At 33.0% G+C, this 27,984-nt stretch overlaps 1 protein-coding gene across 1 annotated transcript in view; it reads right to left on the bottom strand.

Moving 5' to 3' along the window:
• Window positions 1–11,618: 11,618 nt before the first annotated feature.
• Window positions 11,619–27,984, bottom strand: part of LOC143238542 (nephrin-like) — a 129,699-nt gene continuing 113,333 nt past the window's right edge. Inside the window, exons 14-22 of the mRNA XM_076478873.1 lie at window positions 24,758–25,069; window positions 20,615–20,893; window positions 19,286–19,597; window positions 17,863–18,150; window positions 16,395–16,574; window positions 14,816–14,976; window positions 13,977–14,043; window positions 13,159–13,235; window positions 11,619–12,646 (exon numbers count right to left, since the gene is read on the bottom strand). Of these exons, the coding sequence (XP_076334988.1) occupies window positions 12,419–12,646; window positions 13,159–13,235; window positions 13,977–14,043; window positions 14,816–14,976; window positions 16,395–16,574; window positions 17,863–18,150; window positions 19,286–19,597; window positions 20,615–20,893; window positions 24,758–25,069 (1,904 nt within the window). The 3' untranslated portion in view covers window positions 11,619–12,418. The remainder of the gene's footprint in view (window positions 12,647–13,158; window positions 13,236–13,976; window positions 14,044–14,815; window positions 14,977–16,394; window positions 16,575–17,862; window positions 18,151–19,285; window positions 19,598–20,614; window positions 20,894–24,757; window positions 25,070–27,984) is intronic.

Raw genomic sequence — 27,984 nt, 5'->3', positions numbered from 1 at the left:
TCGATAGAGACAAGCCATGAATCAGATTATGTAATTCTTCTCGTGTGATAACATGAAGCAGTTTGGGTTGAGATGCCACGGAAATAGAATTATTAATGAAGAGAATGAAAATGATTCTTTGTCTTCTTCAGCAGAATAACTCTTCTGCTTCCCAACTCGCTGCTGGATGTGGTACTAGAAGATGATTCACATGAGTTATTGGTTTCATTGCAGATGCAATATAGGGATATTTAGTGTTTTCTTTAGTTTTGCCTGAATATCCAGAAACATTAGTCATGCGAACACACAGTAAATTAGATGACTTTTGGACCTACGTCATATCATGGGATCTGTAAATGTCATACTTGTCAGATACGCAAAATGTACAACACACATGTGAAGCTTAATTTTGTTTTTGAGAAGGCACCCATTTTCATCCAAAATATTGATAGTAAGTTTCCTTTACATTGTTTGTGATGTTTATTTTTTGTGAAACTATAATATATTTTTCAGAAATGTAGCAGAAAATGTCGGGTGATTTTTGCACATTTAAACTTTACTCGATCTGGAGGTAGTATGCATTTGAAGTGGTTTTCCAAAAATATAAAATGACTTATGTTTACTGAACTAGAGCTTAAAAGGTCTGAAATACACAAAGTCTGTTTTATTTTATTATTTCGTAGGTATAATACGAGTAAGAAGATTGGACTTTATTTTAATGTGCGTGGGACGTGGCCAGGTGGCCAACTGAGTGAGTGAGAGGCACATAAGAAATAAGTAATTTCTTTAAAATCCCTTTTAAGCTCATTTAAGGGACTTTTTGAATGTTTTATCAAATTACCCCGAATCATTTGATCTTTCTCCAGTAACAAATATTTTGTTGTCCAGTATGTCCAAATGATAAGGTATGCAATAAAATCCCGAAAAGTGTCCAAACACCTCGTAGCACTAAAAACACTAAAAATACACAGTAGGAGTGAATCAATATAGCCAACAGGAACAGCACTATGGCGTTTTAATCTTATAGTAAAAGTTGTTTTGCTTAAGAGTTTAATTTAATAATGCTTTATTAAAATTAGCCGTGCCACCAACATGCCTCACTGTATACTATACTGCACATCAAGATGTCGCCGACGCATAATTTAACATCACTAAAATGTTAATTATTGATAATTTATTCCATGTTTTTAAAATGACATACATCCTTAGTTTATTAAATTATTCAACTTGAATCTAAAACACGAATATGTCTCAATAAATATTGGTAATATATATATATATATGTATATTCATTAATGAGATGTATTATGCATTACTTAACTATGACAGCCTTAAGAAACTTATACACTATGCTCATCTAATAGAACTACAACACACTGCTGATCCGAAACTGTTTGAAACATTCTTCATGAGAGAAATATGAAATCTGGTTTTGCACTCTAGATTTACTGGTGAAGAATAGTTTTCTTTAACCATTTACTTCGGTAACAGAAGTATTGCAAGTCCAGGATATTTTACTTTTCGTTTGTTTGTGTTTTTGTTTTTGTGTTTTCTTATAGCAAAGCCACATCGGGCTATCTGCTTAACCCAGCGAGGGGAATCGAACCCCTGATTTTAGCGTTGTAAATCCGTAGACATACCGCTGTACGAGCGGGGGGTTCTCTTTTCGTTAGAAATGAAATAAAATTGTTTTTCCCCTTTTGAAAAAACAGAAAAAAAGTTAGTAATGCGATAGTGAGCTAACTATCTAGGTGAGATATTAGAGCGCTTACTTGCCGTGTGAAAGATACTAGGTATAACTCAGAGATGTGCAAAATAAATTATTACTGCAATAGCATAATCCCAAGACTTAAATGCCTATAGAAGAAGATTAAATGATATACGAAATACACGACACAGAGAGGTCAATAACAGTGACAGAAATTAATAGGTCAGACTCAGCCCTGTATGAGAAGAGCACGTATAATCTTAGAAAAATGTTTAAAGAGAAAGATATCTTACACGTTTATCTAACAGTGTGCAATATCGCATGAAGTTTGGCATTAGCTATTAATCTTCTAAAATTTTAGTACTTAGAAAATATAGTACACTTTATAGTATGGTCTTACAAGTGGCACAATTGTACCTGCTGATTTACAAAACTTAAAATCGATTTTCGATAGCTGTGGTGAGCAGAACACAGCTCATTGTGAAGGTTTGTGCTTGATTTCAAAACAAACTTCACCTTATGAATTACGGCCCGGCATGGCCAGGTGGTTAAGGTACTCGACTCGTAACCTGAGGGTTGCGGGTTCAAATCTTCTTCACACCAAACATGCTCGCCCTTTCAGCCTTGGGAGCGTCATAATGTGACGATCAATCCCATTATCAGTTGGTAAAAGAGTAGCCCAAGTTTTGGCAGTGGGTGGTGATGACTAGCTTCCTAGTCTTACACTGCAAAATTAGGAAGGGCAAACACATTTACCAGTTTCATTGATATGTACTATTGAAACAATGACATTTTCTACATGCTACAGTGAGACCGTATATATGAGTATTAAACAAAAAGAGAGAAGTAATTTCACTTTATAATCCTTTGTAGTAAGCAGATTACTAGGCTATTGAAATGATAAAAGCAGATTACTAGGCTATTGAAATGATAAACATGATGAATAGATTATCAAATAATTAATTGCTTCATACGGATTATGAAGATATATTACTGTAAAATGTAGATAAGTGTTATCAGGCCGTGGGTGTATTTGAAATTTAATCTAGAAATAACTAGAATATGGTAGAATTTAATTAAGAGAGAAATTGTTAATCTGCGTTATAAATGAATGTCTAAATTATGGTGATTTGATAAAAGGAAGTTACAGATTAGACTATTAATGTATAATATCTGTTGTTGACACACTGGCCTGTTTTCTGTTATTAAGTTAAAACATTTGGATTGTAGTGTCCATTTAAAAAAAAAAACATGATCATAAAATGTTTTTTGGAGTTTGCTATGGGTTTTTGCAAGAGAATATTTTAAATTCGATTGTGTACTAAATCTGTCTTTAAACCAATGTATAGTAAACATAAGAGGAGGATAAATTATTATCCCTGAAACTTAACCTGTGTAGTACTAAATTTTTCATGTCTCAAAATCAAACCAGGATATTTTATGAATCCTTAAACATTTTATTTTCAATCAGAACAAACTTCAAAATGAGTATCTTAGTTTTGAATTATTGTTTCAAAAGGCAATAAAAATAAGGACATCTAAAGACACAATCATCTCTAGTTAATTTAAAAAAATATTTATTTTCTTTTATAGAATAAGAATTTTAAAGCTAAAAGTAAGCAGCTTATCAAAAATAAAAAGAATACAATTTGAGTTATTTTTTTATTCAAGACCTTGTCGAACTCTTCTCTATTAATATTGATAAGCTAAACTAAATTTACGTTTAACTTACTGCAAGGGTTATATAAAATTATATCTTTTGGCATGACAAGTGTATTTTCGGTACTCACTCAGTTTGAAAAAGGAAGACCAAAGTAGGTTAGTCCTCTGAATAGAAACTTAATCATCTGTTTTTCTTGTAATTGAATTATTCTTGTTTTAATACGCTGTTGGAGCATTAATTTTTTCTCTCTTTATCAGAAGATGTTTCATTAATGTCACTGTAAATGACACAACACGTGCAGTGACCAAAATAGAGGATAAACAGAAATGATGTGAAGATATTACTGGCTCTGCAGCAGCTTATTACTGGCGACTTCTTTCCGAATATTTAAGATAATTTTCAAGTTTCTTAAAATTTAAATACGAGATCAAAACTTAGTTTTCTGAGTGTTTACAAAATAAATAATCTCAAACTTTACGTTTTTTGTTATACAATTTATTTGCCATGTTATATTCTCAATCTCAGTGGCATGCCACATGGCACACAGACTAGACGGTATAGAAATAAAAGTATCTAACTTTGAAATGTTGGCTAAAGGTTGACAACCAGTGAATAACATCCGCCTATAAGAGCGAGTTTAACGGGATATTGCTTCTTGAGTCTCAGGCCTTACAATCATCAGCCTGAAACGCTAACACTAGAACGCACCAGATTCTATGCAATTACTAACATGCATGGCGTTAATGAACAACATAATTGCAGTAGTTTATAGAACAGAACTAACATGTTCCAAGAAAAAAATACAGTAGCGAAAGCGAAAATAAATTTACCTCCATCCTCAAATTTTAAAGTAAAACAGCACCAATATAATAACGAATATATTGGTGCAATGAATAACTGCGTAAAATAAATATAATGAAAGATATTTTTGCTCATTTTTGAATATAAATTCAAAGTTTTACTTTCGTATCCAAAACTTATAGAAAGTTGATAGAGTATTAAAGTGAATAACCTGAAGTAGATAAGTAAAACCAAATAGGAAATTCTGGTCACAAACCTTTTTAGAGAAATTCAGTTATTAAGCTCACATCTGAGTTTTATTCGATCGGGTGAATTGAAATAAAATGTACTATAGTATTCTGTTTAATTCACGACGCGTTCTAGAATCAATAAATGAGTAACCCAACCCTGTAATATAAATAGTAAATTCAGTTTTTAGAAAGCTGAACTAAAACATCGATACGGATTGTTATAAGATGAGATAGCATGAAAAACGTAAAAGAAAAGAATAACCTACGCAGTAGGGAGAAGAAAAAAATTCAAAGCTATCGATTGGTTGTTACTTACTCATAAGGTCGGAGGACATAAATCTATGATGGATGAGACTTAAAAAATACTGAGCCACCAGAGAATCTTCAATTAAGATTTTTGTGTTCTCGTCTAAATCCAAATCGAATGAGACACGATCTTAAAATCACTCTGCATAGGACAGATGATAAATAAATAACAATGAAGAGTAGGTTATAATGTTAGAGTGTATTTCGTGATAGATTTCTTGTATGGCACGGGTTTCAGTCACATGGACTCAGGTAAGAAAATATTTTCACTATTTAATAATTGAAGAACTCATATTATAAGTTTGATATAATGCTGGAGACCAAATAATTTTGTCGAACCGTCGTACATTTATAATAAAGTTTTCTTCATTATGCAGCCAAGCCATCTTGAAATGTTCATTTTTATTTCATATTAAAAGTTGTTTTAGTACAAGGTGAAAAATATAGTAGTTAAGTGAGACGGGCATGGCTTATTAGTTAGCATGCTGTGGTTGTGAATTTAAAGGCTTACCGTTCGCGACCTGTACTTCAAAACTGTCTTGTATTTGGTTAGTATATGAGCTATAAGTGTGACTATTATTTCACATTATTCAACCGTAGAAGAACTGGTGGTTAGTGCTTCTGGTTACAAGCTAGTGTATCCTTCCAAAACTAGAAACAGTTTTATGTAGTTAGTAGTTTTGTGTCATACTCTGAGACACACAAACTGTTTTAAATAATGTTTAAAAAATATAAGCGATACTTGAACTAAGTGTAGCGTTTATGTACCATAAAAGTAACAAGTGATAATTTAATGTTTAATTAGTAAGATGGATTGTAAATTCAGGGAAAATATCTGTGTTAATGAGAACTAACGAAGACAAAAAAAACAAACAAACGACATACAAATTCTACTTGTATTGAATAAAAAAACAAATTGTAAAAACATTGATTCGTTACTAGTTGTTTCACAAGCCAGAGAAGATATCCTATTGAATTGTTTGTTTCTTTTTCCGTTTTGAAATTGTAGACTAGAGGAAATGCAAACAGTCATTAATACTCGCAGTCGAATTTTAGATTACTCTTTACTTACTAATGGTGGGATTCATCGAAATATTATAACGTCCTACAAGCTAAAAGAACGAAAAACTTTGGAGATAGAACTCGAATCCGCAGTCGTCTGATTAAGATTCCATGTGAGCCCATAAGAGGTTTTGTTTGATTATTTAGAATTTTTGCGCAAAGCTTCACGAGGGCTATCTAAGCTAGCCGTTCCTAATTTAGCAATGTAAGATTAGACGAAAGGCAGCTAGTCATCACTACACACCACCAACTCTTGGGCTACTTTTTTACCAACGAATAGTGGAATTGACCGTCACGTTATAACAACTGAAAGGGTAAGCATGTTTGGTGTGACGGGAATTCGAACCCGCAACCCTCAGATTACGAGTCGAGCGCCCTAACCACGTGACTCTACCGGGATGAGTTAGAGGAAGAAAGAAATGCTTATCCAGTGATTGTTTGAATATCACTGGCCCATCAAGCACTGTATATTTATTTCTATAAGTAGCTTTGGAAAAGTCTCCTGTTGTCACAGTGGTATATCTGCAGTCTTACTACGCTATAAACCGTGTTTCCATAAAAGAGACACAAATATTTCACATTGTTTCATACGCTAAGAAAATTAAAAAAATATATAGGGATAATGTAATAACTAAGTCTGACAAAATAAACAAAATTGTCATCCAGGATATATACACTTAAAAACAAAAGGTAAAATATATGTTGAAGAAGGAAACTACTTACAATATATTGAAGTAAAATCCACTTTCAAAAAATAGAATCGAATTTTAACAAATTTCCTCAAAAAAATCTAGTTTATTATCCTGAACACTTGAAGCTACTTAACCATATTAATTTGTCTTTTTTTTATATGTACGGGTTGGTTAAAACGCATAAGGATGGCTAGTTTATCTTAGTTTGGTTTTCTTTGGATTTCGCGCAAACGTACACAAAGGCTACTTGTTCTAGCCTTTCCTAATTTGACTGCGAAAGACTGGTCATTACCATCTACTTCCAACATTTGGACTACTCTTTATCAACAAATAGTGGAATTGACCATATATTATAACGGCCCCAGAGTAAGCACGTTGAAGGGTCATAAATATGAGTTCGCGACCCTCAGATTGTTAGTCAAGCGCAAAAAGCCATTTCATCTTAGACCTATCAATTCCTACCTAGGACCAGTTAAGCTTTCGATTATTAAAATGGCTACCATAGCACATATTCAAAATAACATAAATTTTGCCAATAAAGTATAATAACTTTAATGTAAATGAAGAAATGATGGTCAAATTGACTTTGAATTTCTGTTTATAAATGTGACTAAATAATAAAAGTTGAATATCTGTTTACAAATGCAACCAAATGACACATTCATAGACTTCCTAAAATAAGAATTACGTAAATTTAGCTTTTTACTTTTCGTTCTTGCCTATAGTTTTATCTCCACAGTGAAAGTACGTGTGGAAAACTTTGTATTTAAATACACGAAACAGTATTGCAGAGAAAAATATAGAATAGCTATGAACAATCTCGTATCGTTAATTATATTTAACATCTTTATGGAATGTTTTTAAAATTGAGCTCCTGTCTTTAAAGATTCTGAATGCAAAAATATACGCTGGTTCCTTTACGTAGATAACTTAATTTTGGTTGATCAAATAATAGTAATGGTTTTCAAGCCTTTATTCTGAAGCTTAAGTGTCAATTACTATTCAGTTTAAAGTAAGTGTAAAACTACAATTTCACTCTCATTTTTGGAAATTTGGTTGGCTAGAGCAAAAATAAGACCTGTCCATATATCTATAGGAAACCAACAAATCCTTCTAGCTTCACCTTTTTGTTATGTAATTAAAAATGTTAAAACATTAACTACAACTTCGATGTTTTTAAAAACTTATAGAATATGTAACCACAAGGTCATCGATGAAAAAATAAACTAGTTATTTAATTTCCAAGCGGCTACAGGATCATAGAGTTTTTATCAATACGTGAAAAAAATACTCAGTATAAACTATAATCCTAGTATTGATACATTTAAATAAATATCTAACAAATAACAATTACAAATTACTTTACAGAGTCCCAACACCATCAAAGATGTTTTACCATCGAACAGACCCACTTCTATATGTAAAAGCATAGTGGTTTTTATAGAATCTTGTCAAGTCTGTGTTGTTGAAACGTGAAAAAATTTAAATGCAAGATACATTGAATATAAAAGAGATTATTAAAATGGTGAACAAGTAATGATATTTTACTTCAAATAACCCGTACGTCAGTCAAAATAATCAAGAAAAGTAGAAAGCGTGTGAAAGGAAGAATTGTAGTAATCCAAAGATTGTCAGATTTTAACAATTCTGAAAGTCGTTTAAGTTGAACTCCTTTCAGAAGTCTTGTGCCTTTAAGCAGCTTGGAACTTTCATTGTAAAATAACTTGTGTTTGTAATTCTTTCACAAACAAAGGCTGGAGTGAAGAGAACACGTGAAAATCTTGAAATGTTTTTCTGTATAAACTTGTGTTTCGTAAACGATTGATGATATTAACTTCATATCTTCGCTCGTGTATTGGCAGATTTGATATAGCGGTGTTAATCATTTGATACAAAGAGGATACCTAGTTATTTCAACAATCCGAATAGCCATATGAGATCCATTATCCATTTCTATCACCTTAACAGAAATGTAGCATACAAATACTCTCAAAAGAAATATAAAAACCAATGAAATATAAATAGCTAAGGTCTTTATAATCTTTTCCTTTAGTGTTTATAAACATATCATAAATAAGTAAAAGCAGAAAAATATAATAAATTGAGCATCTAATTTTTAAAAGAAACAAAGCAAAAAATCTAATATGTTGACTGAGTGTTCTATTTCAAATTTGCCCTTTGAGCACTCTAATTACATACACTACTGACCAAAATCTTAAGGTCAGTGAACATAAAGAAAAAATATGCATTTTGCGTTGTTAAACTCAACCACTTATTTGAGTAGAGCTTCGAAAAATAAAAATAAGAAAAGAGAAAATAAAAACCTCTTTAAGCATTTAATAGGGAAAATGTGAACACTATGAAATTAGCCTAGATATTAGCTAGTCAAAAGTTTAAGACCATGCTGAAACGAAGTGTTAATCGGTAAACACGTAACGAAATTTAGTCATTTGTGTTCAAACATTAGTGTTGTCAACATCTCCCACTGACATCTCCTGTGTTACATTGAGTAAAAAAGCTGGTGAGATTGAGCGTAGTAAAACTGCTGTTGCTACATTGGCGTGTTGGAAAGAGCATCCTTATTGACTAAAAGCCCTTGTTTGTGTGGAAGTGACTGGATCTTTTAGCAGAACAAAGCTGTAATCCACAATGCCCACAGGATAAAGGACTTTTTCATGGCGAATAACATGAATTTTGTTTTGACCATTCAGCGTGTTCGTCCAAACTGAAACCCATTGAAATGTTTGAGGGTAGATGGCAAGGGAAGTCTGTAGAAATGGACGTCAATTCCAAACAGTGCATGATCTTCGTGAAGCCATCTTCACCACTTGTAATAAAATTCTAGCCAGCTTTCTTCAAACGCTTATATCGACCATGCCAAAGCGAGTGTTTGCTGTTATTCGCAATGACGGCTGTGCAACTCACTTCTGAGACCTCTTGTTAGGCATTTCCTACCCTGTTTAGGACTTCGTTTCAGTATGGTCTTAAACTTTTGACCAGCTAGTATTTAGGCTAATTTCATAGTGTTCACATTTTCCTTATTAAATGCTAAAAGAGTTTTTTTTTTCATTTTTAGTTTCCTTTTCTTAACTTCATCTTTCGAAGTTCGACTCAAATAAGTGGTTGAGACCTAAATCTTAACAAATATATTAACATAAATAGAAAATAAACGGATATAACAAAAATAAAATATTCACAACACTGTTCTTGTTTATTTCATATTGAGTGTCTTTTAACTTACAACTGACTTATAGTAAAATATTTTTGATCTAATATCTGTGTTTGACCTTTTAAAAATTCAGTTTTAAATACAGTGCTATTGCATGAAGTATTTTAAAAAATGCTGTTGTATATTTTCTCAGAGTAAGAACTTATGTTTCTTCCACCCTTACTTGCTCAGGCAGTGTATACTATAGATAACCTATAAGGTATGTCTGCCATTAATATTCTGTCCTCAGCAGTTTGGCCGGCATGACCAGGTGGTTAAGGCACTCAACTCGAAATCCGAGGGTAGGGGGTTCGAACCCTGCCACACCAAACATGCTCGCTCTTTCAGCCGTGGAAGCGTTACAACGTGACGGTCAATCCTACTATTCTTTGGTGAAAGAGTAGTCTACGAGTTGGCGGTGGGTAGTGATGATTAACTGCCTTCTCTCTGGTCTCACACTGCTTAATTAGTGACGGCTAGCTTTCACGAAATCCGAAACAAGCCCTAGTATACACATACTAAAGTAACAGGTTGTAGGAAGTAAAAAATAACATAACGACACAAAATTTCTCAAAGAAAAGGGAAATTAGGACATTACAAATTTTAAAGAACTTTCTCTGATTTTCTAACAAAACTTGATAAGTTTAAATTTAATGAGTGTTACTTTGGCAAAGCAGTAAACTGTATAAAAAGTATGATGAATTATGTATTGTTATAAACTCAACCATGTTTAGCCTAGTTATTAGCGTACTGGATTCGTGTTTCGTTGTTGCAGACCGGTGATCATCACTTTAAGCTGCAGTGTTATTATAAATGTGAGAGCAAACCACACTTTGTGACTACAATAGTCAAAGAGATAGCTGTGAGTGCTGTTGTCTAGCTGCCTTTTTTATAATTCATCAATTAAAGATTAGGGATGGCTAATGCAGACAACTCTGAGCCTTGTTTCAGTATACGAAACAGACAAATAATTATTTAAAAAACAAAGACAATGTGTAAATTGAATGCAATTTATTTTTCAGACGTTACGAAGATGCATTTATAACTAAATACGTAAACGTATTTTGTGTTGTGACGTTTCTTTAAACTTGTTCACCACAAGAAAAAAAAACACTTTTAGCCATATGAAGTGTGTTTGAAGTAAAAAATTCATCTTGTTATTTAGTTATTAAAAAAAATTTAAACCAGAATATTTCCCTCCATATTATACAAAAATGACTTTTTTTTTTTAAAGAAGGATTTTAAAAGATGAACTTAATAAGTCTAGTTTGGATGAAATTATATTGATATCATAAGTAAAACTCCTAAATTTACATTAGAATTGAAAGTAATAAATTTGTTTAGAAATGTGCAAAATATACTCTGATTTATTAATATTAAAGTTATTATTGGCTATAATTCTTTTCCACTTTTCTGAGTTTCAAACGTCAAAGAACTTCGCAAATTATAAATAAGGAAGACGGAAAATAAGAAAACAACAACATGAGCTTAAAATATAAGGAAATAAACAAACAAGATGTTAGAAACAAAATATATCAATCATTCATTAATGTTCGAGCGTGATTCAGTGATTAGCGTGCTCAGGGGGTCGTGAGTCGATTCTCTAGACCAGAAAAATGTACTCTGAACGGATTGGCAGTCATATCACATTATTATCTTAGGAAAGAGGTGCTGATATAATCCTTTCGTTATTAATGATTTAATAAAGTTTTGTTTAAAAAAATTGATGTAGCTTTAAGAAATTATATTTCACGCAATTTATAATTAATAACAATTAACATCGAATGTTTCAAGTGAACTTTGAAAACAGCTGATGTAGCAAGATAAAGATATATTTATTGATGTATATCTAAACATGGATGTTTGATTTCATTTATTTTTATAAATGAACATACAAACAGCCGTATAAAACACTAAACGTAAAACACCTATTTATTTAACTAATATGTACAATAAAGTTTTTAAATTTCATCATTTTAATACAAATATTTGGATGCTTTAGACAATTATAATGGTGTAGCATTTTATTTTAAGCTTAAAGGAAAATAAAGGCACGAACAGTTAAATTTTATCAAACGTAAAATACAACAACACTATACATAGTTATATGTCAAGAAAGTAATGACCAGTGAATTAAGTGACAATACATTTTATCAGCACTGATTTCAATATAAAATTATATTTTAAATAGTGCCAAATTATCAGTTTTACACTTTCCAAATGACACTTGTACGTGAACATAATATTCAGGGGAAAGTATACCATCACGCGATGTTCCTTTAGAGTACCTTTACATGACTATGATTTAGGTTTTTTGTCTTTCGTTAAATAAATGTTCGTATATTTTAGTAAGGATGCTGTTAACATATGTAGCAGAGACTACAATATATCGAAACTTTAGAGAAAATCTGAAACCAATTTAAAATTAAAAATGAGTGATTTTTTGAATGAAAACTGTAGCAAGGTGTTTGGGGCGTTTAAAGTAAGCGTAATGTATGTACATTTATAGTGTTAAAATATTATTATGAAAAAATACATGTCACAAATGTTAGTACTCCGTGTGATTTCATTGAAATTTCAGTAATTTACTATTATCGAACAGCAGTAAAATTTGTGAGTTAAGCAGATATTCGATAAATCTTTTAATGTTGTTTTTCAGCAGCTAACAGTCAGTTGTTCACCTTTACCACTTCGGTACACTTTTCGCAACAGGAGAGACACACAAAGCGGAAGAACAAGATCTCAGAATTGTTTCTTGATTCCAGAACGTCACACCACATCAGTCGCCACAAAACGTCGTGATGGTAACTGTGGAGATTGTGCGTGAATGTGCCGTGTTCGGTAATCAACAACCGGGGGTGTTTCTGTAATCCGAACGTGATGTCTTCGTACATCGACCGAGGTCACAGGATAGGATGCGTAGTGGAAATCAGGGGGAATTACAACAAGATCCTCGTCGGCGACGAATGTTTCGTCGAAAGAACTTCTTGGCCATTCCTTAAATCATTTACACATTCATTAAAAATCTCAAATAAAAATTGATGAAAAACAAACAAACAAAATATTGTGGACAGTTAATTATCCTACATATCAATATGAAGAGAACGCTAGTTTTTGACGTTGTACCCTAATCATTAAGTTAAAATGAAAACGTTTGCAATATTCTAGTATCCGAATCAGCATTCGCAAAGTATATTAAAGAAGTACTCTCAGCCAAAGCTGAAAACCCAATATGATGGCACGTACGCATGCCTTATCTATACAGAATTTCATTCAGGTAATCAATAATAGAGCTTGAAGAATGATGCTATTTTTTTTAGTAATACGTAACTGACAATGATTTTTTAAATAACTACACCTTAATACTTAATTTTAGAAATTAACTTATTCTTTGGGATTTCTAGCATTGTGCAGTATTAAATGAATTCAACTTAAACGTAAAATGCTATTTTATTTCAAGTTGAAGCTCATTGCATGTAAAAATTATTGAACGAACGTCAATTACATACAATTGTATGAGTCTTTCGAGTTTTAAGAATGTCTGGGCACTCGTCTCCATTGCTGGTTGTTGTCCTTATGGTGTAATCTACAAGTAAATAAGAATTAATAAAATGTCTGTGAAAACACAGGTTGTTTATTTTAATAGTAAATAATTTATATTAATAAGCTTTCAGTTGAGAAAATTGTTTCACACCTTTTAAACAACAGGCTATTGAGCAAGCTATAAACAACCATACTATTTAAACAGAAAGACACTGGTTTTGGGAGCTGATAAGCACCCAGTACTAAATTTTGATATCCATTATTTTCATTAATAACTTTAAATAATTTATTATTAAAACTACTTCACTTTTATCTCATTTGCTTTATAAGTAAAAAACATGAGCATGTTTAGTTGTTGACCTAAGAATGAAATTAATTTATAAAAGAAGTCAATATCAAAAATAGTAACGTTTTTAAATTGTCAACTCATTTTTATGACAAAATAAATAACGTTTTCTGGAGTCATTGACCCTAATCGTTAACGAGAGAATGGCCTGAAGATAGGTTTATAGTTGAAATATTGATTGATAATTATATGCTGTTTTAACACAAGCTGGTAAGTGGAATGGTAAAAATATATCATGTTTACATATTTCTGACTTGATTACTGATTAATAGTGGGCAAATAATTGAATAATGGGTTTGTTTTTGCACATCCTAACCTTGACCACACTTCAGCCTCAAGAGCGGAGATATTATAAGGTAATCATAGTTTTATAGTGTAGATAATAATTCGAGATAAATGTATAAACATTCACAACATTGGTTATTTTCTACTACAGACCTTGTGTTAAGTGACACTCTGGTTGCCTCATCTTGTGCTGAGGTTTCATATCCCCATTGTCATTTGTCTATAAAATCAAAGGTATTTCTTTTAGTTGTGTTTTATTCATGTCACACATATAAAAAAGAACGAATGAATAAACAAAAGTTTTGCTATTACAAACATTCTTATGCATTAATGAAGTACCAGGATGTTATCTCAAAGCACACATAACAAAAGACGTTTAGAGTGAAAACCGTTGTGTTATACATCATTTAATTTCTTACAAATTAATATAGAAAGACTTTCACCTTGTGGATGAATAATCTTTCGTTGCCTCAGATGCTTATTTTACAATAGGTTAGTGGTTATGTATTTTATTTTATTAATAATAGAGAGTATTAATAGTTTATAACGTTAAAATAACCGTTAAACTTCCTTTTCGCAAGAAATAAAATCCGTGTTCACTTTACAAACAAATAATAGACTCTATAATCTGTATATTTTAAATTCAGATTGCTAAAATGCTAAGTGTTGCAAAGTATTAAAATAATGCTCGGTATGAAAGAGTAGACATTTGTATTTTAGAGCCTAGTTTAGTATTGTAATTAAGGATGTTATGGTTTAAGAAAATGCCTTGGTCAATTGATTAGATTTTAGATTTTAGCAAATATATAAACATTTAATATAATAGCAAATGTTTAAACAGCTTGACAGTCAATACGTAACTTCAACATTCGCAAGAGGGAATTTTGAAAATTATGAAAAAATGACAGAAACATATTTTTCGTCTTTTTAGACCCAATTGTCTTATTACTTTTATCTAATTATATGAGAGAGATAAGAAATAATGAAAACACCTTTTTTCTTCCTTGAAGTTCCTTCATCATTATATCGTGACAACTCTTTCTTTTATCATCAACATGACACAGAACCTCTCCATTGATTTTGTCTTTATATGTACTAGGTGTGTAGATTTTGTTATCAGGACTTTCAGGCCTTCTTTCCTTAATAGAGTTTTCTGAAAATAATGAATTTCTGTTTTAGTCTGAGCAGTGATAAGTCACATAAAACTGATGGAAATTCCAAACAATTGAATACAAAAAATACAAGATCAAAGCACTGTTAAAAAAATATTTATTTTAATTATGTAGGTTGATTTCGACTCAAATGTCTTTCGTAATAAATATAATGTAACCATTTTTAAAACTCGCAGACCCGACAGGTTCAGGTGGATAAAGCACTCGGCTCATAATTTTTGAGGATCGCGGGTTCGAATCCCCCGTCACACCAAACAGATTTGCCCTTTCAATCGTGGGGTTGTTATAATGTTATGGTTAATCCTACTATTTATTGATAAAAAAGTAGTCCAAGAGATGGCAGTGTTAAATTCAAGACAGCTGGAGCAGATAGCCCTCATGTAGCTTTGCACAAAATTCAAAAACTGATAAACCATTATAGTGAATTCGAAGATGCCGTAACTTGCGTAATATCTGTGTAGATCGAAACTATTATTTACGAAGATTAATGTTTAATAGTATTCAATTCACTCAAAATCTTTTATAAAACTCATAATAAATTTAAATTTAACACTAAACCATGATAATTTTTTTTTAAATTCCATAATTATTAACAGAACGAAATTGATGCATTAAAGCTATTTAAATAAATAAACTGTACTATATTTTTTATGTTTATGTTTTTTTGAATTAAGCACAAAGCTACACAATAGGCTATCTGTGCTCTGCCCACCATGGGTATCGAAACCCGGTTTTTAGCGTTGTAAGTCTGCAGACATACTGCTAAGCCACTGGGGGCAAACAGTACTAAAGTAACTAAACAAAGATATTTTAAAATGATATAAATGTTATTACCTATTCTCTTACAAAACTTACGGGCAATAAAAGATTCGAGGAATGATTTTTACAGGGGACGACAAAAGTATTGTGTGAAAATAATATCTCGCTACTTTAAAAAGTACAGATGTTTTACATTTGTTTTCGTTATTAATTTTATAGTTTTACAATGGAATCGAGCTCACTATAAGCTCCTAAGCTTACTGTTGAACCATTGGCAACATAAATATTCTACGTCATATCCTTTGACAACAAATATTGTCACGCAAAGGTAGAAGTGTCATGTTGAAATGAGGAACTTGTTTGATTAAACTAGAGATCAGATGACGTTTTGGTTCAATTCGTCGTCTCGTGTTTTACCCAGAAGAGGGTCGAAACATCATCTGAACGCCAGATGACTGTCAGTTTTCATGAGTAACCTGCTTTGCCTTTCAAACAGGTCTTGTGTTTTATTCGCACACAGCCTATTTCGATCTTTAATTCCTAAAACAGAACGAAATAAATATTCCACATGGAGCGAAAGTAGGACTAATTCAAGAGCTAGAAATGGGATGACAATTGTATCGTTAAAAGTGAAACATACCTTGCTGTTGCTGCTGGTTACGTTTCCGCTTACGGATGAAGCAGATGACAAGGATCGCATTCATGAATACGAGAAGAGCGCCGACAACGGAGCCGACAACCAGTAACAGTCTGGGTATTTCGCCTTTGTTTCCCAGTGATGAATCGATAATGGCATCCATGGAATCAACAAGGGCACCATCTGTGAAGACAAAACACCATGTTCTAGAATGCTGACGTGTAAGTGGAATCACTAAAATACGTAAAATAGTATAAATGTGCCTGTACTTAACATGATGTATGTCAGGATGTGTGGATTTAAATGAACTTGTACCAATGTCAACAGCGTTGTGGATCTGGTAATATTGTGTGTCGCTTCACAACAGCGAGTGTTAATTAATTAAACTTATGTTGATGTATCATGCCTCTGGACTGAAAATGACACTTCATTCAGGTGCAGTAGTGCTATCCAGTTGAAATAATATGACAAACGTAGTACAACAAATGTAGGTTTACTAAAATATGTATTGAATTACAATTTAGTCTGTATTATCGATAAATTATAGAAAGAAACAGTTATTGAATTTTCTAGTCGTTTCAATTAAGTAATAAATGTGAGTTACACATTAAATTGAACTGTTCAAATGAATAGGGTTGTACATCTTAATGTATAGAAATAATCTAATGAATTACACTTGTCCAAACACTGTTGTCTTGTATTCAACAGTAACGAAAGGGCCAAATTTAACATCCGTATACTTATCACGTATTTTCTTTTCACATTTTCGATTAATCGCACATGATTTTATACGAATTGTTGTACATCCTAGAAATGAGCGAATGTTACGTGTTTTTTTGTGTTGTTCTTTTTTAAATCGATATCGTATTAAGAATGTATACGTTATAATACAAGAATGGCACGTAACATTTGTATGATAAGCTGTGTATAGAACAAAAACTGAAAATAAATCGCTTTCTCATTTTGTGGTTTAGACATTAACTATATCTATATACATAAAATCGATATGGGAGTGAGTTTGAAAATAAACAAAACACGTTGTTTTCGTTAAGTGATTCTTTGCAGTAATTGGTATCAAGAGTAAAGAAAATAATTTAATTTTCTGTTAATTACAGTTCAAAGAGACAGTTCATTTTCATTTTCTCTAAGCAAATAAAAACAATGCTATTTGTTACGTTATGCAGTAAACAAAATAATGTTTTATACTTCACGTAATTTTACGTGATTTATAATAGTAAAACAGGATGGTAAACAATAGCTGATTAATACTAATTGTACAGGTTATAAACAGCAATTGATGATTAATAATTATACAGGTTGTTAAACAACAGGTGATGAATAATAATTATACAGGTTGTTAAACAACAGATGATGATTAATAATTATACAGGTTGTTAAACAACAGGTGATGATTAATAATTATACAGGTTGTTAAACAACAGTTCATTAATAATAATGATACAATAATTACCTAATGTCCGGGCGTGTGCTATTTGTTCACCGTAGCCACTTTTTCCTATAATATTTTGAGACATAATTTCAAAGATGTAATCTGTTTCAGGATTCAGTTCGGTGATGACGGCCTTTGAAGCATTTCCAGGTAGATAACTAGTGTATTCATATTCACCAGACGACACTATTCTGAATCGTATTCTGAACTGCTGTTGATAACCACCATCAAACCCTGGTGCCCAAAACAGTGACACTGAGTTATAAGTGACATTTTGAACGGAGAGATCGTTCGGTGGATCAGGTTTCCCTATGAAATAAATTAAGTACAATTTGAAGTTACGATTCACAATTTACTTGCACCATGCATATAAATAATACCCGTTTATTATAACCAGTAGCAATATACACCTTTTATGTTAAAGTAAATAAATACAAAATATCATACAACTCACTCTGTCATAATTCTTAAGTCTATAGGCTAATGATGAATAGTATATGACACACATTTTAGTATAAGACACTACTAACAAGCTAGGCCCGGCATGGCCAAGTGTGTTAAGGCGTTCGACTCGTAACCCGAGGGTAGCGGGTTCGAATCCCGCTCGCACCAAACATGCTCGTCATTTCAGCCATGGGAGCTCTATAATGTGACGGTCAATCACACTATTTGTTGGTAAAATAGTAGGCCAAGAATTGGCGGTGGGTGGTGACGACTAGCTGCCTTCCCTCTAGTCTTACACTCCTAAATTAGGGACGGCTAGTACAGATAGCCCTCGAGTAGCTTCGTGCGAAATTCAAAACAAACTAACAAGCTATTTGTGTTCTGCTCACAGCTAGTAATGAAACCCAATTTTTATCATTATAAGCCTTGAGATATATTGCACAGCCAGCGAGATACACTCACTTATTTAAGTCGAATACCAATATAAAAGATACTAAGTCTGAAATTTTGCGATGAAATATTTCGCTCTTTTTCTTTAACCTAAAGATGTTCAACAACTGATATCTTCTAGTGTTGAAAAGTGCGTAAATCATAACCCATGTATGGTGCAGGAAGCCTTTTCGCGCGTTGTTAACCGTTGACACCACTTAGATGAAATTCAAAATATTTTTGCTTACTTTTATCTTCGTATCTTTTTATATTACCACAAAGAAATAGAAATTGACATAGGATTACAAAGAATATTAATACCATTTATTAAGCTATTCCGGCCCAATAAGATTTATATATACGTTTACAGTACCATTTTCATAACCGTTCGAATATCCTTGATATCTGTCAATAGCAAATTTAACAACAGGTTGAATACATTTTGATAAAAAAAACACATCTCACAATGACCTCACAATACATGTACTTACAATAATCTATTCATATTATAGTGTGTTTTGTTAATACATATTACTAACCTCAGCGTGTTTTGTTAATACATTTTACTAACCTCTTTTCCTTAAATTCATCTTTATCCTATTCCTCCCCATTTCATTTTCTGCATTACATTCATAAATTCCAAAGTTTTTTACACTCAAGTTATTCACAAACAAGGTACTCTCCCATGACGTCTCTCCCAGGCTCAAGTCTTGCTGGGATAATCTCATTTTGACGAATTCTTCTCTTGACAAGGAGTCGCCGTCTTTCGACCAAGTGAAACTTACGTTCGGTGCGGCTTCAGCTCTGCATTTTAAACGTACCGTACTACCCTCTTCTCCAGCTATATTCAAGTTGTGCTGTGACTTTTGGATAACTGGTGGAACTGAAATAAGTCAACGAATAACAAAATAGTTATATTAAAGATTTTTTTTGTTATATGATAGTGAAATTCTTTGTTTTACAAAAACAAACCATTCTCATCTTTTATGCGATAATGCAAATGACGTGATATTGTGATTTTCACAATAAATTACACTAAGGATTATTCGTATATTATCTAATTATCTTGTCAATGTGCCAAAGCAAAATGTAGTTAGTTTTTCTACGCTATTAATATAACATAATACCTGAAAGAATGAAACATTCAGAGCTTATAAAGTCATAACTTTTGTAATTTGAAATTTATTTTCGCTGCTTGGCCAGGAACAACTATATTATAAGAACACTTGTTTAGCTATCTATCAGAAAAGCCTGCTTGTTTGTTTGTTTTTGAATTTCGCACAAAGCTACTCGAGGGCTATCTGTGCTAGCCGTCCCTAATTTAGCAGTGTAAGACTAGAGGGAAGGCAGCTAGTCATCACCACCCACCGCCAACTCTTGGGCTACTCTTTTACCAACGAATAGTGGGATTGACCGTCACATTATAACACCCAGATGGCTAAAAGGGCGAGCATGTTTGGCGCAACGGGGATGCGAACCCGCAACCCTCAGATTACGAGTCGCACGCCTTAACTCGCTTGGCCATGCCGGGCCGCAGAAAAGCCTATGCCAGACAATGCATTTGATATTACTAACCTTTCATATCAAATTTGTATTTACATTGCACAATAATAATGTCACCTGTAATGCGTCAGAGTTTCAACTGATGCAGTTTAGGATTACTAAAAACATATATATTTTAACAGCGGTAAAATGAATTATTTGAAAAAAAAATGGAAACTTTGTGTATAGATTTTTTTTACCTCAAATGATAGTATTTTAAACTAGAACACTTAAAATGTGGTAATAAGTATTTGTTTTTTGTTAGAAAGTGTACATAATAAAAGGCCAATGGATGGGTATTACATTATTAATTTGCCAGACTTATATTCCAACGGTCCTAAATGCACTCACGACTCACACTTGACAACAAGCTGAACTTGTGCTATTGATTCTTCTCCAATTCCATTGTAAGCCACACATTCGAAATTACCAGCGTCTTCTTTAGACACATTCAATACTGTAAGAAAGGAGCGGCCCCTCTCGGATATGATTTGCGTATTTCTCATTTTAGATCCTGGTCGATTCCAACGAATGATATCTTGCGTCAACGGATTCCCTGTTACTTCACACAGAAACTGGGCATCATCTCCTTCTTTTGCGTATGTTGATTGACTTATTTTCGTGATAGACGCTTGATCTGGTGAAAAACAAATGTGCTGTTTATTTAAAGAAATAATTAATGAATTTGTGTGGAGCTTGAGTTTATAATAACGTATTTTTAATTATTAAAAACATGAGATATTCCTAAAATCTATATAAAAATTTGAATAAAAATGTAAATACTATATAGAAAATATTATTCTCACTTTTGTTTTATTCACGATGTCTCGCAATTTTCAATTATTAGCATATATTTTTCCAACCTTTCATTATCATAACGATTGCGGTAATTACGTTAAACATTTACACAACATTAATTTTTTTTAAATGTAAACTTAATAATATCTAGTGTACTGTGATTTGCTGCACACACTGGCAAAACAACGTGAGCTCTTTTGTCACATGTAGTTTAATAAACGACATTCCCAAGGAAGTGTCCCCTGCTAGTATAGTGGTAAGTCTACGGATTTACAACACTAAAATCAGGAGTTCGATTCACCTTTGTGGACTCAGCAGATAGCCCAATGTGGCTTTGTTATAAGAAAACACACCCAAGGAATTAATTTTTATTGAAATAAACATCTTCGGTGGTACAGCGTTATGTCTGCGGAGTTACAACGCTAGAAACAGAGTTTTGATACTCGTGGTGGGCAGAGCACAGATAGTTCATTGTGTAGCTTTATACTCACTTCTAAACAAAGAATATTAAAATAAAAAAGTGCCAGCCCATTATTCAGAAAAAGACCATGAACGAGGTAGTTGTTTCACATGTAAGCAAGTACATACACAACCCTTTTACATATAATTGCTTGAATACATGTAATTAGATATTTATTGTCACATTATTATGTAATGATATTTAAATCAAAATGGTCGCGTATGAATTTGATACAGAAATACAATACATCTTAATTCCTTTCATCTAAATACAATAAAACAATAATTCTATTTATATGGTGCGTGAACATGTTCTATGGCTCGTGTTTAAAACTGGATCAAAAATAAAATACTGAGAGCAATAATACGTGATCAAGTTGCTTATACAATCACAATTAGTTATTTACATCTATGTGAATGCACCGTATGAAATAAGTCTTGTGACTAGATTAAAAGTGCAATTATAAGTGTATAATGATGTACATTGCCTAGGATACTGTAATAAGGTTATTTACTTTGAAGAAGAAAATCAATTGAATCATCATTTAAACCAATCATTTGGCTTTTGTATAAACATTGTACACTTCATGTTTAATACGTTACTTTTCAATCCAGCGAGATAACACTATGTAACACATATTGTGTTCCTGGATAGTATGTGTTATTTCTTAATTGATTATGCTGTAAAAGTACATAAAATAGCCATTATTCTTTTCAAACTTTGCTTTTCGGACTTGGATAATGAAATAAACTAACCTACTTTCTACGTAAAAATGGGCAAATTTGCACATTTTCATTTACATAAGGTCTGAATAAAACAACATACGAATCAAGTTTTACATGCATTTATATTAAAGTTATACAACAATGAAAAAAAATATTGAAGTGAGTAGTTTTTCGAGATTTGCGACTGTAATGTAAATCATTTTCACGTATCAGCCCCCAAATGTAGTCTTTCATCATGTTTTCGTTATACGCTCTTTGGTAGCGGCGTTCAAAGTCCAGTATATATTGGTGGAAGAGCTCGCCTTATTTCTCTGAGTATTCTCCCATGTTCTTCTTGAATTTATCAAGATGAGCGTCAAGGATATGGACTTTCAGGGACATCCTGTATCCCATTTTGCCGTAGTTCTTCACCAGATCCTCAACCAGTTCCACATAATTTTCGGCCTTGTGATTACCCAAGAAGCCCCGACCCACTGCAGCAAAGCTGCTCCAAGCTTTTTCTCCCTTTCTACTGAGCTTCTTGGGGAATTCTGTGCACTCCAGGGTCTTTTTTATTTGTGGTCCAACAAAAATACCAGCTTTGACGTTTGCCTCAGACAGCTTAGGGAAGAAGTCTCGAAGGTACTTGAAGGCTGCAGACTCCTTATCAAGAGCTGTGACAAACTGTTTCATAAGACCCAATTTTATGTGCAATTGTGGAAACAACACCTTTTGGAGGTCCTTTTGACATTGTGCAACTCCACAGAGAATTCGGTCCGTTGTGGCCAGTGCTTCCTGTTGTAGTGCGCTGCGATGTCCCTGCTGTCCCAAAGGCAAAGATAATAGGGAAAATTGGTAAAGCCTCCTTGGAGACCCATCAGGAATGCCACCATTTTGAAGTCTCCGATAACCTCCCAGCCGTACTCATTATACTCCAAGGTTTCTAGCAAGGTCTTGACGCTGTTGTATTTCTCTTTGAGGTGCAATGAATGAGTCAGAGAAAGAGACGGATACTTACTCCCATTATGGAGCAGCACAACTTTGAGGCTTTTAGATGAGCTATTTATGAAGAGGCGCCACTCGTTCGGGTTACAGGCAATTCCAATTGCTTTGCACAGACCGGATACATTGTGGGAGAAGCAGAGCCCATCTTGACGAGTGAAGCAGCTTGAACAATGTCGGTGACGCTTCCTCTGACTTGCACACTTTCATCTAACAAATCCCATTCCTTGAGCATAGATGTCAAAAGCTCGGCATTTGACTTTGTTAGACCAAGATCTCTGATCAAGTCATTGAGGCCTCTTTGGGTGGGATACTATGGGTTTCTCTCACCAGCTGCACCTCTGAAATTGTAATCTGGATCTTCAACGTCTACCTTCTCTTCTGAGGATGGCTGCTTTCTCTCTGGCAGAGTGGGTACAGGGGGTTCAGGGCAGTGTGGCACTGGGGCAATGGATGATGGAAGGTCCGGATACGTGATAGCAAATGCATTCTTGCCAGCCCGACGTTTGGGAGGGTCCACCATGCAGAAGTAGCAATTGCTTGAGTGGTAAGTGGGATCACACCAACTTCTTAAAATAGCGAACTTCATGGCTCACTTTTCTTCCTGTACCATTCTGCAAAAGAACAAAATAAAATTGTTATTATGAAGAATACATTTATCTCATCCACAACTAATGTGTAAGAGATTCATGCAAAATATTTTATACGTGAGATTTTTTTTATACTATTGGAACGTAAGAAAGTAAATTAAAATATATTTAAATTTTAAAAGGTCTAAAATTTGTATAATATAAAATCTTACTATTCAAGCAAGCAAAAATTGTGCGTCTTACCTTCTATAGTTTGTTTGCAGTGCTCGCAGGTAAAATGAGGTGCCCAGGGTTTGTCTTTATCCCCGCCAGGCATGCCAAAATATGCCTCATAGGCTTCACACATTTTAGCAAATGTTGTCACAGATACTTCTTCGCTCTTGTCTTGATAAATTGGTCACACACATAGCAGAATGCGTCTGAAGAATGCTTGCAGCTTCTTGATGCCATCTCTGATAAAATCAGATAGCTCTAAGTGTTCAATTAGGCAGTTAGAACTAAATTGAAGTGATGAGTAGTGAGCCCTTATATATATATTACTATGGAAAGATTCAGAAAATTCTAAAAAGTTTTTGAAAATTCTCATAAGTTCTACAACATTCTAGAAAATTCTGGAAAGTTCTACAACATTCTAGAAAGTTCTTGAAAATTCTTGTAAGTTCGAGAAAATTCTCTATCAGCTACTCAGCACTGAATCTACCTGGAATGTTCTGGAAAACAGGTAAGTTTGAAAATTTCATTACCCAGATCACAAAGCAAAGTTTGAAAAGAGAAATAGGTCTGTTTCTTTTAGTTTAGACATAAGCAATTGGGAAATAACACTTTCTGCCCAGGAACAAGAAAAAATTAAAAAAATTGTTAAAAGTGTAATCATCTTATTATCAGCTAATTGTTTCAAGTTATTGAGTTATGAACAAGTATTGTTCTAAGCACTTGAAGGGACTTACATAACACATTGATAAGAATCACCTTCCTGGTGGTACCTTGAGAATTGGAGGCTTCACAGACATACTGACCACCAAAATTTCTTGACATCTTAGCAATTTCTAAGACGGGCCCTCTAGAAACTATTCTGTGTCTAATAATGTCCTTTGTTTTCCAGACGTAACTGTCAGAAACATCTAGAACAGGTTCGCCATCCCTAATCCAAGTGTAGTCAGTTACTGGTGGATTTCCCTTTGCAGTGACATTAAACGCTTCTGACTCTCCTTCTACAGCGTCAAACCTTTCCATTTCCGGAACCAAAAATTCTGGTTTATCTAAAATGTAAGTTCTATGCATTAAAAACAGTCCAAACGTTGTTTTTTTTAAAGCAAGTTGCAGCCATTTAAAACATTTTTTCCATTCTATAGAAGATAATAAGAAACTTTGCGAATGAAATAGTGAAGGGAACATCCTTCACATAGACTTTTTATACTTTAAGATATGTGTGTATGTTGTTAAGGAAATGTTTCAAATTACATAAGAATTATATATAGCCTTCTTAATTAGAGATTGGAAATTTAAAATTCTCATTCTCAAGTAGGTATATTGAGATTTTTAGAAACACAAACAACAGTTCGGACCGGATATCAACACGATATTGAAACCATAGACTTTCTTTACATAATGGTAATATTATTTCAAAAACAAATAATATACGTAAGCTGAATAAAAATAGCAAAAATATGTTGCAATAATTACATTTTCTTATTATCGATTACATTGTTTGCATCATACATGTTTGCTTTCGTGATATGAAAAGAGTGTTTACGTAAAGTCCCCAGTGCAGATGAGTGTTTTTTTTTTAATTCAGTAGAGTACTTATCAAATAATGGGATGAGCAATTTAGAAAGGTAAATTCCATTTTTCAATATTTTTATAGTAGTATTTATTAATGTAGACATCTTATGTCTCACTGTGCTTTTCACTCAAGTGTCTGATTATTACTTATTCTAGTTAATTATTCTTCTCTTCGTTTTATGACCTCACATGGCCAAGAGTTAGAGCACTCGCTTGGCAATCTGAGGATCGCAATATCGAATCTTTGTCATACCAAACATGCTTGCCTTTACAACCAGGGAGCGTTATAATGTGACGGCCAATCCCACTATTTGTTGATAAAAGAGTAGCCTAAAGTCGGCGGTGAGTAGTGACGACTAGTTGCCTTACCTCTAGTCTTACACTACTAAATTAGGGATTGATAGCGCAGATAGCCTTTGTGTTGCTTTTCGCTAAAATTATAAACAAAAAACAAACAAACAATTTCAAATAGCGAACCTGTTTGCTGGAGGGATTTGAGCCTGTGATTTTAGTGTTGCAACCGTGCGATTTTACCATTAACACACTGCGAGTTTCCCCTCATTAAACTGGTAAAATAACTTAGCTACATTATTTACTGGGCTAACTTCACATGTGAGGTCTGCCAATAGATTTGAATAGAAGGCTCATATCTCTCGCTATAGGAGCCCTTTTCAATGCAGGTATCTTTCTTATTACAGATACGATTTTCTTTCATAAGTTGTAGTTTATATCATAGTTCAGTTTTCCTTTCCTATCTGTCTTTAATACATCTGATGAAAATGATATTATATTTTAAAAAGTCGTCGCTGTGATTTGCAGTTAAAAACAGGGAATTGACTGCTCGTTGATTAATTTTGCTTATAATTTAAGAATAACTTTTAAACACGTCAATAAACCAGTCATACTTTGACAATGTTTTTCTGTTCCTATATAAAGTTCTAATTTTGTTGTCTAGGAAGAACATTAGTGTCTATTGCTTGTTTTGAATTTTCGCGCAAAGCTACTCGAGGGATATCAGTGCTAGCCGTCCCTAATTTAGCAGTGTAAGACTAGAGGTAAGGCAAGTAGTCATCACCACTCACCGCCAACTCTTGGGCTACTATTTTACCAACGAATAGTGGGATTGACCATCACATTATAACGTCCCCAAGGCTAAAAGGGCGAGCATGTTTGGTTGACGGGATTCGAACCCGCCACCCTCCGATTACGACTCGAGTGCCTTAATCACTTGGCCATACCGGGGCCTTACGCTTTAAAAATATATTGACTTAACATATTAATACCTTGGTCTTAATAGTACTGCAAATGAATTTTGATGTTGAACTTCACATGGCTGGAAAAATGGATTGGTGGACCGACAAAGAGATAGCTATACATTTAATTTTTGTGTATTTATTTTATATATCTTAGTAAAAGGCCTTAAAGCCAAACCAACTATCAATTAGAAAAGTTATTAAGCATGTTAAAAGATAATAATGGTTGATTACAGAACAGTCACAACACAAAAAGAAATCATGAAAGGAACTAATAATAGTTTACCACAGCTAGCTTCTGTCAATTTATAAATATATATATATATGTGTGTGTGTGTGTGTGTGTGTGTGTGTGTGTGTCTGCTTTATTATGTTTTGAGACACCAACTAACAAAGGAAACAGAATTTCAGTTCCATAATTAGGTTGGAAACAGATCATATAATTAGACTTTGAGTTGACTTGAGTGAAGTGTGCGATTTCTTTTGCGTTCTGCTAAAAGTTTAAAGAAACTGTTGATAATTGCATTACTTGTTAAAACTTTTAATAGAAAAAAGTATAAAAATAATCTTACTGAACAATAGCGTTTTATATGATGCTTACATCTAATTAATTTACTATTCATTTAGATATCTAAAATCTATAAACCACACACGCCATACTGAATATTTCACTTAGCGATAGATCAACACCAGAAGGAAAATAAAGGAATGATTTTCTTCTCAAATAAAAAACAAACTGTGTAATAAGAAACTATTTTAAAAGAGTTGAGATATTAAAACCTTTTTATAAATTTAACCATTTTCCTCTTCCCCTATTTATATATAGTTATCATGGCATACAACAACTGAATATATATTTCTATAGATTCAGAGATGAACAATTTTGATGTTCAAATAAAGCAAAAACAGCGTATAAACATTTAGACCGTAATGAATGTAGAAAGCTTTTGAACTAAGATGGGTGAAATTTTACTAACCTTATATGAACTTCTATACTTTAATTAAGCGCGAAAAAACGTATTTGTGTAGCTAAAACCACATCTTTTTTTGACATATATTTTCAACACGCTTCAACGTCTTCAAATTACGTCAACAAACGAAATATGACAAAAGCATTGTTTTATTGAGCATGAAAAAGT

The sequence above is a fragment of the Tachypleus tridentatus genome, chromosome 13, assembly GCF_004210375.1.
Source record: "Tachypleus tridentatus isolate NWPU-2018 chromosome 13, ASM421037v1, whole genome shotgun sequence".
NCBI classification, from domain to species: Eukaryota; Metazoa; Arthropoda; class Merostomata; order Xiphosura; family Limulidae; genus Tachypleus; species Tachypleus tridentatus.
Note: the sequence above shows the minus strand (reverse complement) of the source record. Positions and strands in the feature narration are given on the sequence as shown.